Source organism: Mastigoproctus giganteus, chromosome 1 (assembly GCF_048544385.1).
Source record: "Mastigoproctus giganteus isolate SK-2022 chromosome 1, ASM4854438v1, whole genome shotgun sequence".
In the NCBI taxonomy this organism is placed as follows: domain Eukaryota; kingdom Metazoa; phylum Arthropoda; class Arachnida; order Uropygi; family Thelyphonidae; genus Mastigoproctus; species Mastigoproctus giganteus.
Genome location: NC_143575.1, coordinates 229,321,499 through 229,337,028, shown reverse-complemented (window position 1 = coordinate 229,337,028; position 15,530 = coordinate 229,321,499). Strand labels below are relative to the sequence as shown.

At 36.2% G+C, this 15,530-nt stretch overlaps 1 protein-coding gene across 1 annotated transcript in view; it reads left to right on the top strand.

Moving 5' to 3' along the window:
- The window catches only part of LOC150091576 (poly(A) RNA polymerase gld-2 homolog A-like), a 359,740-nt gene that overhangs the window by 37,130 nt on the left and 307,080 nt on the right, over nucleotides 1–15,530 (top strand). Inside the window, exon 3 of the mRNA XM_090384638.1 lies at nucleotides 10,258–10,429. Within this exon, the coding sequence (XP_090240764.1) occupies nucleotides 10,258–10,429 (172 nt within the window). The remainder of the gene's footprint in view (nucleotides 1–10,257; nucleotides 10,430–15,530) is intronic.

Sequence of the window (15,530 nt, the reverse complement as noted above, 5' to 3'; positions counted from 1 at the left end):
GGGAAGAAATAAAAACAAAAGTACCACCCCAGTGAACAAAAAACATAGTGCTCTATTGAGAGGTGCCAGCAATATCCCACTTCCAAAGAGGTCAGCCACAATAGATGCTATTACAGAAACATACTCTTTCATACTAAAACAAAAAAAAAAAAAAATGTCGTGTACTAGGCTGACAAAAATCCTGTGCCCATCACAGGTAGTGTAATACCAATGGGTACCAGCAAATCTTGTGCCAGTAGCAGCAGGGCCATTCCTGGTTCTGTGGCCGCCTGCGTGCAGCAAGTATTTGGCACCTCTTTATATCATATTTTGAAAAGGAAAAACTGTTCAGAAAAAACTTTTAGTTTTTACTAGTAATATGAACACAATGACAAATTTAAATTTTTACTGAAACTGATACAGAAAACTACATAATAATCTTATCCTATACACAATTCTTGAAGTGGCTTTCCACCCGTCTATCCCCCATTCTATTTTAAAAATTGTTTGATTTAGAGAAATACAGTAAACTTTGTTTCTACTCACTGGAGGTCCCAGGAAAACTATTCTCATTTTCAACCCCAGAAGAAAATTGTTTCCAAAATAATAAACATAAAATTTGATTTTTCAACTTGTGGCATCATTTTCTTTTGCAGAATTAAATTACTATTTATTAACTAACTACAATGGGACTTGCATCATTTCAAAGAAAATTCCATAAATATTTCTATTTTTGTGGGCAAATTTTTAGTTTTGCCTCAAATTCCTTCACATTATGCAAAAGAAGTTGAAAGTCAGTAGAAAAAATAAGATTTTGGAGCATTGTCTTGTTGACCAATACCATATTGAAGTGTGCTTGAGACCTTTGTTACTACCTATGAAAAAGACCATAAAAATTGGCTTGAAGTTTAGTAATAGAATAATTTTTTTGGAAATTTTAGATGTTTATTCAGATTAGAACAACTCTTATAGTTAGAAATCTCTTTATTAGCAATGCCATTCTTATCAACTCTCTTGCGAAAAATGCAGTTATAATCAAACTTAAGGAAACATTGTCATTCATTTTGGATATATAATTGTAAGTTTTACAGATTTCATTCTATATTTGTGACTGAGAATCGTGAGGTACTGTATTAAGAATCATCAGATGAAGGTTATGTAATACATTTTCTTTCTGCTTAATGGGCATTTTCATAATTCCTCCTAACATTAATTTTGTTTAAAATGATATTTGAAAAAATTTTAATAATTTCCATGCAGTGAACTTTGTATACTCTCATGATTTTCTAGACGTTATTTAACAGATAAATTTATAGCATTATTAAACACCAGTAAAACGATTATGGAGCTTCAGTGTTCTATTCTCATTGCATACATTCTTTGATACAATAAGAGGTTCAATACATTTTCCTACTAATTATGTTTTATCATAACTAATTTTCTAATCATAAGGCATAATATAACTCTCAGAAAATTAAAATTCATATGAATGTAGTTTACTATTTGTGGTTCCTAGGTGTATGTGTGCCTTCGTTGTAATTTAAAAAATGTGCCTTTTAAAGTAGGAAACAATAAACAATTTTAGCTTAGAATTTTTTTAATTTCAATTTCATTTTTATACGGGTGCACATATTATTAAGAATTTAAATATAAAACTAAAAAACACTAAACTACAAAAAAAATAATAAAACATTACTTATGCATTCAGACCACAACTTTTAATTTTGCATAAATTTTTTGCTTTTACTGTAGGGCCATTTCTGATTTAATCAAATTATTTATATGTAAATACTTTGTAAATACAATATATTTCTATGTACACTTGTATCAAGTTACTCACGATTGTAACATTTTTATTTGCTTTGGCCTCATCATTGTCAGAGTGCAGTCATCAAGTTTGAAACCTGAAATAGAATATAATTCTGCCTTCTTACTTTTTATGGAAGTTGGAGTGTCTTTACAAGCACGATTCATGGTTCTCACTATAGTAGTATTTTTTAAAACTAATTTCTAGATGATTCAAAACTGGTAAAGAAATTATCAGTGTTTACATTTTTATCTTGATTCAAAAATGGTTCCATTAGTTTCAGAACAACATATGCAGAAAGTGTTTGATTAGTTGGGCACATATTGGCTTTTACAAATAAGGAAAGCCATTCAGTAGATATTTTAAGGTTGTCAGCTTCTAACCAAAACTTTACAATAAATTTATCTGGTTTTTTTGCCATGCATTGAGTGAATTGGCATCTAACTTTAGTTGGAAATAGCTGCTTAACTATTGTAATGTTGGCTCCAGGTATATAAGCAAGTTCGGTGGAAATAAATTTGCACCATATTTCTGAAGGTAAAGCAAATTTATCATTTTCTAGATGAAGAATGCATGTCGCATCTTATGAACCACTTAATTTCACAAAAGTTGTTACATGACGTATCATGAAAAAAATTGAGGCCCCCCCCCCCCCCCCCAGACCACGAACCATCTAGTTCTGAATTTCTAACAACATATGCTCCACAAGCTAAAAGTACAAGCGATAAATGCATCAAGTTCTTGATTCATGTAAACCGATTATTATCCTTGAATTGTTTTTTTGCTTCAATTTCATTGAAGTGTCCACAAAATGAAATGCACTTATGACGGAATCCACACACAAATTGTCTTATGTAAGGAGTTGACCCATGGTTATTGTGAATTATGTTCCTTTGTAGGCCACATCCAACTGAAGGACCACTAGATTTTATAATTTCCATATGTGCCCTGATTTTGATTTTGAAGTATGCTTCCCTGATTTTGAAGTATGTTTGAAGTATGGGATACACTTAAATAGAAAGGGTGCATGAATATTTGCTGATGCTATCAGGCAGTGTTAGGTGGGTTGGAAAACCACTAGTTTGGGGAGATTCACAGACTAATAGATTAACAGTAGCTGCTGGCAGAGGTGAAAGTGATTCTTGCACTGCTTCTAATGTAATGAGCATCAACTTGGAAAACAAAGTGCTGGGGATATTTCAAAGATTTGCTGGGAATCATTGAAGAACAAGTAAATAAATGGGCTGTGTTAGGGTGGCTAAGAATAAGAACAGGTGCATGCATGCATGTATACTTGCTGTGAACACCAACACTAGGAGTTTAGTAAATAAATTTGATGAATTTGAGGAGCTAGTCAAAACATCAGAGGCATATTGTTGGGATATCAGAGATGTGTCACACAGATATAAGGAATTCAGAATTGGAATTTGGAGAGTACAATGTGTACAAAGAATAGGAGGAGTTATGCTATTAGTTAAGAAACACATAAAATCTAAGGAAGCATCCAGTTGACATAGATGGACAGTACAATGTTGAATCACTTTGGTGTGACATAAGAGCTTGGAAAGCAAAATAGAGAATAGGGTGTGTTATAGGCCTAATGACTCTGATGAGTACAGTGAACAACTGTACAGGGAAATAGAGGTGGGCCAGTAAATCAGGAGGAATTTAACTTCCCAGATATTGACTGGAACTTGTAGATTGGTCACTCGCACACTAGCAAGGCTTTTGTGGATTAGATGATTGTTTTTTACAGCAGTGTTCGGAGGCAACCAGAGGGAGTAACACTCTTGATATTATTATCAGTACTGATTATTCATGCATTAAGAATTTGCAGATAAAGGAAGCACTGGGTAACAGTGATCACAGTGTACTGATGTGGGATTTGCTTAAAGATGTAACTACCATCAATAGTAAAGGGAGAGGCTTTTGCTTTCGTAAAGGTGACTACAGTGATCTCAGACAGTTTTTAAATTCTATGCAGTGAGACCAACTGATGATGTTACCAATAGCAAATTCTAAATGGGGAGCATTCAAAGAATTAATCTTGGAAGCTACTACGCTTTTCATACCAACTAAGAAATATTGTTCATGGTTTTGGCCTAAATGGATGTCAGGTGAACTAATGAGACTCATGGCAGAGAAGAAAAATGTGTGGGATGCATATTTAATTTATCAGGTGATACAGAAGCTTATAGTAGGTATAAGCTGCTCTATAATCAAGTCACAAAGGAGGTTAGGCAAGCAAAGGGAGATTACAAGAAATCTTTGGCAAAACATGCAAAGAAAAACAGCAGAGAGTTCTTTACTTATGTAAACTCCAGAAGGAAGGAATGAATCAGATTGGACCACTTGATGTAGATGGGTTAACTATTGATGATCATGCTCAGGTAATTGATAAACAATGTGTATTTTGCATTTACATTCACACATGAGGAGTTATTCAGAGAGGGGAATGCCAGAAGTTTATCAAACTCTGGCAGGACTGAGAGCAAGGTGGAGGAGAAATTGTTGAAGTTAAATATAAGAAAGGCACTTGGGATGGATGGGATCTAACCAGTTATATTATAGGAGGCAGCAAAGGAAGTAAGCAAAACCTTAGCCATAATTATGAGAGCTTCTTTGGACTCAGGAGTTCAAGGAAGCTCTCATAATTATGGCTATGGCGCAGTTATTAAAAATTATTAATTTTTAATAACTGCACATTATTCAACACTGCTCCAATTTATACAGCAGATGTTCATGTGGAGCGGTATCAAAGTCTTTTTAGAAATTTAAGTGTACGTGTAATATCAAAATGATTTTTGCATCCAGTTTCATTGTGACTATCTCATTGTAGCCAATCAGAAAAATTAGTTACTGTAAGGTAATCAATCATGAAGTAGTTAACAAATCCATGCTGTAATTGCCTTAGTTCCACTTCTGTAAATATGATTTTAGTGGACTGATGTTTGATATACCTTTATCAATGATAAATATACTTGATATATAATACCATAGATACATTGACATAATATCATTGATAAAGGTATATCAGGTATATAATACTTGATATACCTTTATCAGTGATATTGATGAAGGTATATCAAGCTTAATGCCAAAGTTTTCAGATGTTACAAAGGTTGGGAGGATTGTTAATAACGGTGTAATGACAGTATGCTGCTATAACAGGATCTGCAAAAGTTGGACAGATGGACTGAGAAGTGGCAACTGAAGTTTAATATTGACAAATGCAATATACTGCATATGGGTAGCATTAACCCCAGAGAAATGTACCAACTGGGTGGTGTTACACTCAGGGTAGTAGAGAATGAAAGATACTTTAGGGATAATTGTGCAGACAGATATGACATTTCTGAACAGTGCAGACAGGTGCCAGAGTAGGTCATGGGGTCTTGTCAATGATATACAGGAATTTTGTGAGCAGGGAGAAGGAAGTGATTATCCACTTGTATAAGGTAGGTCAGGCCACACCTTGAGTACTGCATACAGGTCTGGAAGCCTCATTTTAGGAAGGATCTAGAGTTGCTAGAACGAGTACAGAAAAGAGCGAAAAGACTGGTGAGGGGAAGAAACGCTTAAGTTCTGCAAATTGCAGCATCTGGAGACTAGGCACCTGCTAGGCAATAAAGCCTTGAATGAATTGAGCAGGCTCAATGCTGATGGAATTCTTCCTCTTGCTCAGATTATAAACCTGAAGGTCATAAACTGAAATTGAGGAAAGACAGTTGAATAGATGTGTGGAAATGTTCCTTTAGCCAGCGGGTAGTTGATGGCTGGAACAAACTTCCATCTGTCATTGTGGAAGTTGATAGCTTAAATAAATTCAAGGCAGAACTAGAGAAATATTTGGGACAAATGGATGGGTTTTTTTTTGGCTGATGCTTATTATAAGCTTGCTTTCTTGCATCATATGCCTCTACTAATGCTAATAATCATACATTATCTCTTTAACTGTTGACTTTATTACTTACCCTGGCACAGAAGTCATATTTACACTGCTGTATTTACCCATTTTACCTTTAAAACTGCCCTTGTGAATAAAAGATCCATTTGCACATTTCTAGAAAGAGGATCCCTTCATTCCCCTCACCAATCTTGTTGCCCTTCTCTGTACAGGCTCAAGCAAATCTACATCCTTCCTAAAATGAGGCCTCCACACCTGTACGCAGTACTCAAGGCGTGGCCTGACCATTTCCTTATACAGAGGGACAATCACCTCCTTTTCCCTGCTAGCAAAATTCCTGTATATCATTGACAAAACCCCATGACCTGCCCTGTCAGCCTTTCTGCATTGCTCAGAAAAGTAGTAGTAGTAGTAGTAGTAGTAGTAGTAGTAGTGGCACATGATGCAAGAAAGCAAGTGTAGGAGCTTATGCAGCATCAGCCAAAAAAAAAAAAAAAAAAAAATCATCACGCCATTCCCTCCAAATGCCTGTCCAGTTCCTCCTTAAATTTATTTAACCTATCAACTTCCACAACGAAGGTCTTTTTTATTTTCTACCACCTTAAGTGTAGTATCACACAGTTGGTACTTTTCTCTTGGGTTACTTCTACCCATATGCTTTGCATTTGTCAAGGTTAAACTTCAGTTGCCACTTCTTAGCCCATCTGTCCAAATTATCTAGATCCTGTTGCAGTAGCACACTGCCATTACTGTCATTAACAACCCTTCCAACCTTTGTATCATCTACAAACTTCGACACTAAGCCTGATATACCTTCATCAATATCATTGATAAATATACAATGATTCAAATGTGACAGAGTTTGTTTTCAGCAGGGTCTTTAAAAGATCATAAGTTTATCTGTTGTTGGATGTTTGAAAATTTTGAATCACTTTTGAATCAAGGATGCTGTCATTATTATAGCAACAGGTTTGACTGCCTCTTTTGTTGCTGCATCTTCCAATTCAGGTGCTTTGTTTACTTTCAGCTGCAGAAATTTATCTTCTAACTTCCTTTCTGAATTTTGTATACCAACCACAGCTTTCCTGTAAAATTGGGCATATGATGTAATAACCTCCTGCTTGAATACTAGGAAGGGCGCAACAATGCCTTAAAGTGTATAATGACTCACCAGTTAGTTTACCAGCCTTATTATCAGTTACTGAGTGACATGATGGGATTACCTTGATGTTAATATGTTAAAAATCTTATCTAAAAGTACATGAAGATGAACATTTATATGAGGGTATTTGAGTTAAGGTCAGTGGCATGTATACCTTCATGGGGCCCAAGGCAAAATGGAATTTGGGGGTCCCATCTAAAGAAAAAACTACTAAAGAACATTTTCAACTTCATTTTATTGTGACAACAAAACAAATTATATGACATAAAAACTAAATATAAAATTTCATCAAAATCAGTAAACTAATTTCAAAAAAAAATTAATTTTCGAATTAATCTTCAAGTAAAGTTCATTGACCTTGGCAGGTGGAAAGTTGTTTGTGATTAAAATCACTTAAAAAATATTATTAAAAATCAGCAATGAGTTTTTGAAACAGATAATTTGGGGCCTACCTCTGATTGAGGCCCTAGGAAGATATCTTTTTTGCCTACACACACACACACACACACACACACACACACACACACACACACACACACACACCAATGAGCCAAAACATTATGACCAGCAAGTCATTATGCAAATCGAAGCAACTGCAGGTGAACCATGGCACGTGCGTGGATCAGGACACGGTATAAAAAACACCTGATACTGAGCTCCATTAATCAGTGTTACTCTTGTTCTTCAGATGGGAAAGGCAGCGGACTTAAGCGAGTTTGTCAAAGGCCAAATTGTAATGGCCAGATGACTGGGTCAGAGCATATCCGAAACCACACAGTTGGTGGGATGCTCGTCGTCAGCCGTGGTTAGTACCTACTGAAAGTGGTCTGAGGAGGGAAAACCCATGAACCGCTTGCGAGGTGTTGGACGACCACAGCTCATTGATACTCGAGGTGAGCAAAGGCTCTCCCGGATGGTACGCGGCAACAGAAGGGTGACTGTGGCCAACTCACCAGTATTTGGAATGCTGGTGATGGGAGTAATGTGTCACAACACACAGTACATCGAACCCTGCTGAAAATGGGGCTGCGTAGCAGTAGGCAGCTCCGAGTGCCTATGCTAACCACGGTTCACCGGTGACAGCGCCTACAATGAGCACGCAAGCATTGAAGGTTGTCTGGTCTGATGAATCTCATTTCCTGTTGCACTATGTGGATGACCCGATACGGGTGCATCATTTACCTGGGGAAGTGATGGTGCCTGGATGCACCGTGGGATGAAAACAAGCCGGTGACGGCATTGTCATGCCAGGGTATCCTAGCGATGTTCTCCTAGGATACCGTGGGTTCAGTTATCTATGTGCCAGGCACTCTGACATCCACCACCAACTTAAACATCATTGCTGACCAGGTACACCCTTTCATGGCAATGGTCTTCCCCTCTGGCGGTGCTGTCTTTCAGCAGGATAATGCGGCATGCCACACCGTCCGGATTGTTCGAGACTGGTTTGCGGAACATGAGGAAGACTTCCAGGTATTGCCCTGGCTTCCAAATTCCCCAGACATCAATCACATCGAGCATCTGGTTTGTGTTGTAACAACAACTCCCATGTTGTACCAGATACCACAAGACACATTTAGAAATTTTGTAGCATCCATGCCTCGCCGGGTATGCGCTACGAGCTGTTTTAACTGCACGTGGAGGACCAACATCATATTAGGTAGGTGGTCATAATGTTTTGGCTCATCCGTCCGTCCGTCCGTGCGTGCGTTCTCCGTGATTGCAATTTCTGTTCTGTTAGCCCTTTGTTCTCTGTAATGACGATTGCAGTAATGTTAGTTCTTTGCCTTTTCCTACTTACAAACTTATGTGGTCATTCGGTACTTTCTGCATAATTAATGCAGTGTCCCTAGTCCATAAACTATTATTAATAATATTTTAAACTGTTGCTTTATTATATAAAAGAAAAAAAAATATATATATATATGTGTATGTACGTACACAGGGTGAGTCATGGGTCGCGACTAGCCACCTGCACAAACAAATCTTTCTCCTCATAGATTAGTAGTATGCGTCACCCCTCAAGGTCAATCTCGTTGGAAGACTGTTTTGCTGGACGTAATCCAGTTTGTGTCTCATGTACTGTGTGTTTGTAAGGGTTTTCTACCTCATGCCTTATTCAGTTCCAGAAAGAGTTGCAATTGTTGAGGCATATATTTGTATGGGTTTACGGAAACCCGTACGAACATAAGGAAACAAGAATGTTTGTGGAACAGTTCCCCACTGCTGGGATACCAGCAAAACTGGTATCCCAGCTGTATAATGATTTGCATTCTTTGCAAATCATTATACAGCAACTGATGAAGAAGTGGCATGAAACAGGAAGTGTCCTCAATGCGAAAAAGAACCGAACCTCATCTATTCGCACGCCATAGTGCTCGATATTTTTGAGAGGATGAAATGAAGCCCCAGGAAGAATACCCAGAAATTAGCCCAGCAAGTCAGTATAAATCAGACAACATGTGTACATGTACTGCACTCTCTAAATTTGAAACCGTTTCGTGTAACGTGCATGCAAGAATTAAAAGAGACAGATAAAGCGAAATATGTAAATTATTGAAGGTGGATGCTGAACATCATCATTAGCGGGACGCTCGATCCAACTCAATGTTTTATGTGAGACGAGGCCTGGTTTCATTTATCCGAACACATCAATTCTCAAAACACAAGGTACTGGGCAATTGAAAATCCACACCAACTCCACGAAAGAACCGCTTTATGATGAAAAAATCAGAGTATGGTGTGCCATATCAGCACGGTGGATTGTAGGGCCCATCTTCTTTGGGACAACTGTTAACACAGACTTGTACCTTGCAATATTTGAAAGCTTTTATGCACAATTAACCCCTGAAGAGCGGGAGTGGTGCATATTTCAACAAGATGGGCCCACTTGCCATACATCCCACAGAGCGCTGGCCGGAATTCATGAAGCCTTTCCAGACAGAAGAACTGCCAGCAAAGATTTATGGCCCCCATGTTCTCCAGACCTGTCCTTATGTGATTTTTACCTTTGGGGCTACCTTAAGGGGAAAGTTTATGAGACGAACCTGCACACTCTTCAGGAATTACAGGAGAACAGCATCGATGGTACAGTGTCGCAGAGAGTTTGCCAAAACATGCTGACACGGGCTCAGCACTATCTTGCAGCCCAAGGAGGTCATTTCCAACATCTTTAATGGCAGATAATGTACACTACATTTACCCACTTGTGCATGCATCGTATTGTACTATCGTTGATTTGGTTACTTTTTCGTGACTCACCCTGTATACATACATACATATACATATATATATAGGATAACATGCCACTTGTCAGGGTGTTATTGTTAGTAATCTTTTTATATTGTATATAAGCCAACAACTATTTAATACTAATTTAAACTTTTTTTTACTGAAATTCAGGCGACAGTTGAATTTTTCCAGTAACTCCTCCCCATCTAGTGAAAATATTTCCCCAAGTGTTAATAGGAAGAGACGAGAGCAAAATTTTCACCATTCCAGATCCAGTGTTAATTCTTTATACCACAGAAGCCCTTGTCCTGGTCCTTTATTGAATGGAGGAGTTTGGGATAACGTAAGTTACAAATGTACTTTCATTATGATTCCATGAATTACAAGAGACAATAAATACAATAAATCTTTGTAGACATTGCACTATAATATGTTGTGATCTGCCCAACATAAGAACAACATCAGTGTTGACCTCAGGCATGATGTTTAATTGATTAACAAATAGCAATTAAGCAAACATTGCATTATATTTGAGCAGATGAGAATTATAGTGTTAGATTCATATTTACACTCTTTCAAGTATTTTAGGGTTTCTAGTACCTCATCACAGAAAAATCAAGAAACATGGTGAAATTTCTTAACTTATTATTATTGTAAAAGTATTGAAATCATTGAAGATTGCTAAAATTAAAAACATTGAAAAAATTTGTTTTCGGAATGACAGAAAATTACTTTGGCCACTTTCATATATAACATTAATAAAAAAATTAATGAAAAAAAATTCTTCTTCCCCTTATCCTTGGCTTTCCTGTACTTCATTTGCTGAAGTGTCTTCTGATCTTTAACATTTTTGACCACGTATTATTATTCGTGCTGTTTGTTTTCATATATTTTTTTTTCCTATTATATATCCATTGATTAATAGGTTGTATTTTACATTGTTTTTTAATTTCCTCACTTTTAACTTTATCTCTTAATGTTTTATTACTTAGTTACTTGATGCTTTCATTTCTATATTTCATTTATTTGTTTTATTTTTCCTGTTTTGTCTCTTATCTCTCAGCTGCATATGTTATTATGGTCTTATTATAGACCATAATAACATATGCAGTTTATATATTTTAACTTTAGCATTCTGATTAACATTTGGATTATTCCAAATTATATTATTTAACTCCCGTCTCCCAATTCTATTCACTTTTAATGCTTGTTCTATTGTTTCTTGAATTATTCCTGAACTGCTTATCTGTATTCCTAGGTCGTTAAATTTCATTATTTGTTCTGTTATATTCCCTCCTAATTATAATTTACATCTGAGTGGTTCTTTTGCTATTATTAGGCTCTTTAGTTTCCATATGGATATTTCCATATTATACTCTTTTACTTAAAATTATGTAGCATTCTTTGCAAATCATTTTAACTTTTTCGATTAGTACATATGCATACAGATTATATTTAATTTTTTATTTATTATTCTAATTCCTTTATTTACTCTACTTCATTAATTAATTCATCCGTTATCAAGCTGAAGAGAGAGAGTTGGACTCAGTACATCTCCTTGCCTTATTCCTTTAGTTATTTCTTTTCTCTGTATTTTCTTTATCTCTTTTGATTATGTCTGTTTTATATATATATATATCTGATTACGTCTATGTTTAGGAATTCTGTGCAGATCTATTACATCTTTTATTTTAACTCTGTCAAAAGCTTTTGTTGAATCTGCAAAACATGTATAAGTAGGTCTATTGTACTCTAAAGCTTTTTCTTTTATCTTCTTTATCGTAAATATTGCATCCATGCATGATCTAATTTTCCTAAATTCTTGCTGCGCATCGTTTAATTTTGTAATTTCATTTAATTTTTCTGATATTACCTTTGTATGCAGTTTGACTGAAGTGTTTAATAAATTTATACTTATGTAATTTCTGGCAATTGCTGTATCTCCTTTATTATATGTTGGTATTGTTATATTTTTTTTACCAACCACTTGATATGTGCTTTTCTTTAAAATTTTTTTTTTCGATAATTCTGTAGTTAGCTTTACTCCTCCAATAGGCGCCTCCGTAGCCAGGTGGGAAGGACCAGCAGTGCATAGCATATGCTTCTTGATGAGCCCGTCACCACCAAATACGGAGGATGCGGAAAGGTCAGGGAATGACCACCGCATATCCCAGAGCAATATGGCCTTAGTTGCTAATGCTCCAAAAAAAAAAAAAAAAAACCAAATAACAATAAATAACTCCTCCAATATTTTAGTAACATAATTTAATTCATCTATACCTGAAATTTTTCCTATTTTTCTTTTTTCTATTATTCCTTTAATTTCTTCTGCATTTAATTCTATGTCCACTTCGCTGATCTTATTTTCTTTATATATATACAAAGGGTACTAGGAAAGTTTTGCAATATGACGCAACAATGAATCACAGGAAGCTGCTTGTTGCTGCATGTTGAGACATGTTCATACGTGCATAGTAGCCGCCGCGCCAAGTCGATGGGCTCAGTTATTCATTAGTAGGGAGAGTGTAAAGTGCTTGCGATGGCATCGTGGTCACGAAATGAGATAAGGACAGTTTTGTGGTATAATTTCGTGCGTGGTTTAACCATAGACCAGTGCTTAGAAGAAATGACTCTTGCACTAGATGATGATTGTCCACATCGTACAACGATATTCAGGTGGTATAGAGAATTCCAAAGGGGAAATTTCACTCTGGAGGATTCTGAGAGGCCGGGAAGGCCACGAACGTCAGTTACGGAGGAAAACGTTACTGCTGTGAGGAAAATGCTTGACGAAAACAGGCGAGTGACCTACCAACAGATAGAGGATACTTTGGGCCTAAATGCACCAGCAATTCGTTCGATTCTGCAAGATCATTTGCACGTGAAGAAACTTTGTTCTCTCTGGGTGCCGTATCAACTGACTGAAGAGCAGATGACACGACGTGTGACTTGGTGCCGGGAGATGTTAAAAAAGTTTGATAAGGGACAATCTCAGTATGTGAACAACATCGTGACAGGTGACGAGACTTGGCTGTACTATTAAGATCTGCCGACCAAGGCTCAAAACAAAGTTTGGGTCTTTGGTGATGACGACACACCCGTAATTGTCAGAAAATCCCGATCTGTAAAGAAGAAAATGATAGCTGTATTTTTCAAATCGAGTGGAATTGTGGAACGTGTCGTTTTGGACACGCAGAAGACAGTCACAGCTAAGTGGTATACTGAACAATGCCTGCCTAAAGTCATTGGATCTATGAAGAACCTGCGGCCAAAGTCAAGAATGGACACCTGGTACCTCCATCACGATAATGCTCTAGCTCACCGCGCCAAAGCCTGCACCGAATATTTGACCAGGGCAGGACTGAAACTTCTCGAGCGCCCTCCCTACAGGCCAGACCTTGCTCCCTGCGACTTTGCGCTGTTCCCGCATGTGAAAATGAAGCTAAAAGGGAGGCGGTTTTCCAGTGATGAGGACCTTCTACGGGCTTGGGACAACGAGTGTGCTTTACTCCCTAGTGAAACTTGGCAGAACTGGTTTAAAGATTGGTTTCGGAGGATGGAGAGGTGTATTGAATGTAGAGGAAATTACTTTGAAAAAATTAAATAAACAAAGGTGTATTGCAAAACTTTCCTAGTACCCTTTGTATATATATATATCTTATTTTCTTTCCAATATATATATATATATATATATATATATATATATTTTTTTTTTAAATAAGTTACCCATGTCATCAAATTTTTGTTTATTATTTATTATATTAAGATATGTGTATTTTAGTGCAATTGCATCATTTATACACAGCTAAATATAGATTAGCAAATTTGCAATAGCGGCATCGTTTAAGTTACATCTTATATTGTGAATACCTTCACGGCAAGTTGCCATGACATTGCATCGCTTGGGTACCTACCCACCCACCGAAGAAGGGCCATATAGCCCTGAAACGGTGCCGTCTGGGTGGTGGTATCCACTGAGAATAAGTAACAACAGTCTTCTCCTTCGGGTGAAGTGTTACTTATTCGAAGTAGCGCAATGTCATGGCAACTCATCGTGAAGGTATTCACAATATGAGATGTAACTTAAATGATGCCGCTATTGCAAATTTGCTAATCTATATTTAGCTGTGTATAAATGATGCAATTGCACTAAAATACACATAGTCTAATCTCTTTTGCAGCTTGAGGCTTTAAGCCCTAATGCATTCGAGTATATTAAGATATTAATTTAATTATTTTCTTTCATTTCTTATTATTTGCCAAATTTTTCTTTGTGCTCCATAGAAAACACGTTCTTACTCTTTTGGGGGAAAAAACCCCACCATCTTAAATTTCACTGAAAATAAGCAAATGAATTAGCAAATACTGAAACTTTAATATTAAAAAATAGTTTAGAATTAAATATTTCTATTTCATTCGTTTTTTCCACAATCTTGGCTGTTAGTCAAACTGCTATACATTGACTCTGACCACAACACATGTACACAAAATGAGTATATACAAGTAATACTAGTAAGCTCTGCCTTTTTAGCAGGTTGCAAGATAGGCCAATAGAAATATCCAATAACAAAAACCACATATTTTTAGAAAAATCTCTCTGTCTTTTTCTGTCTGAATCTGGAAAGTTACACTGCCTGCCTGCATGTGTGCGCACCTAATCTATTTCATCTTTAACAGTAGCAAAGCTACCAGGTTCGCCACCACAGGAGTCAGGGAGCCAACAACTTGTTGGTTTGGTATAGTAGTTAAAGATCATAGAGACCATTTGGCAATCTGTTGGAAGAACCCCAGAATTTATAGTTACACCACTGATGATTTAACCACTTGGCTGGCAAATTTTTCAGAGTTCCCCCTGTGATGCTTTTTTCTAAGAGTATTGCATGGGGAATAACTATTCAGACTGCATTCTACATATAAACTTTTTGTTGGGATGAGCTGATGGCATGTTTTATATTTTAATATTTTTTATTCATAGATACCCACAAATAGTAAAACCACATGTAAAATAATATGAATATTACTAACCTCATGTTTATACAAAAATATTCCTTAGTAGTGATTTAAATATGATGTGACTTGGTTTATTAAACTTTAAAAGTTCTAAAATTGCTTCTTGAAAAATAATTAGAATAATGCATAAACATAACCTTACACTGACTTCAATTACACTTTCAGTGGTTTCTAATATTGATTCAGTATGATAATAATGGATTGCTCCCTGTAGTCACTTGTAGAACTAATGGTTTATTAAAATAAATAAAATATGCAAAATGAAAGCAAACAAGGTTCAGGAACATAAATGTGGATATATGTCATTTTTTTTTAAATTGTTGACCTATGCCAATGTGATTCTCACTGTCTTGTTGATTTATCAGTGAGCATGGTCAAGAAATATTATGTCCAAGTTTAATTATATACATAGTAAAATATATATATTAAAAAAT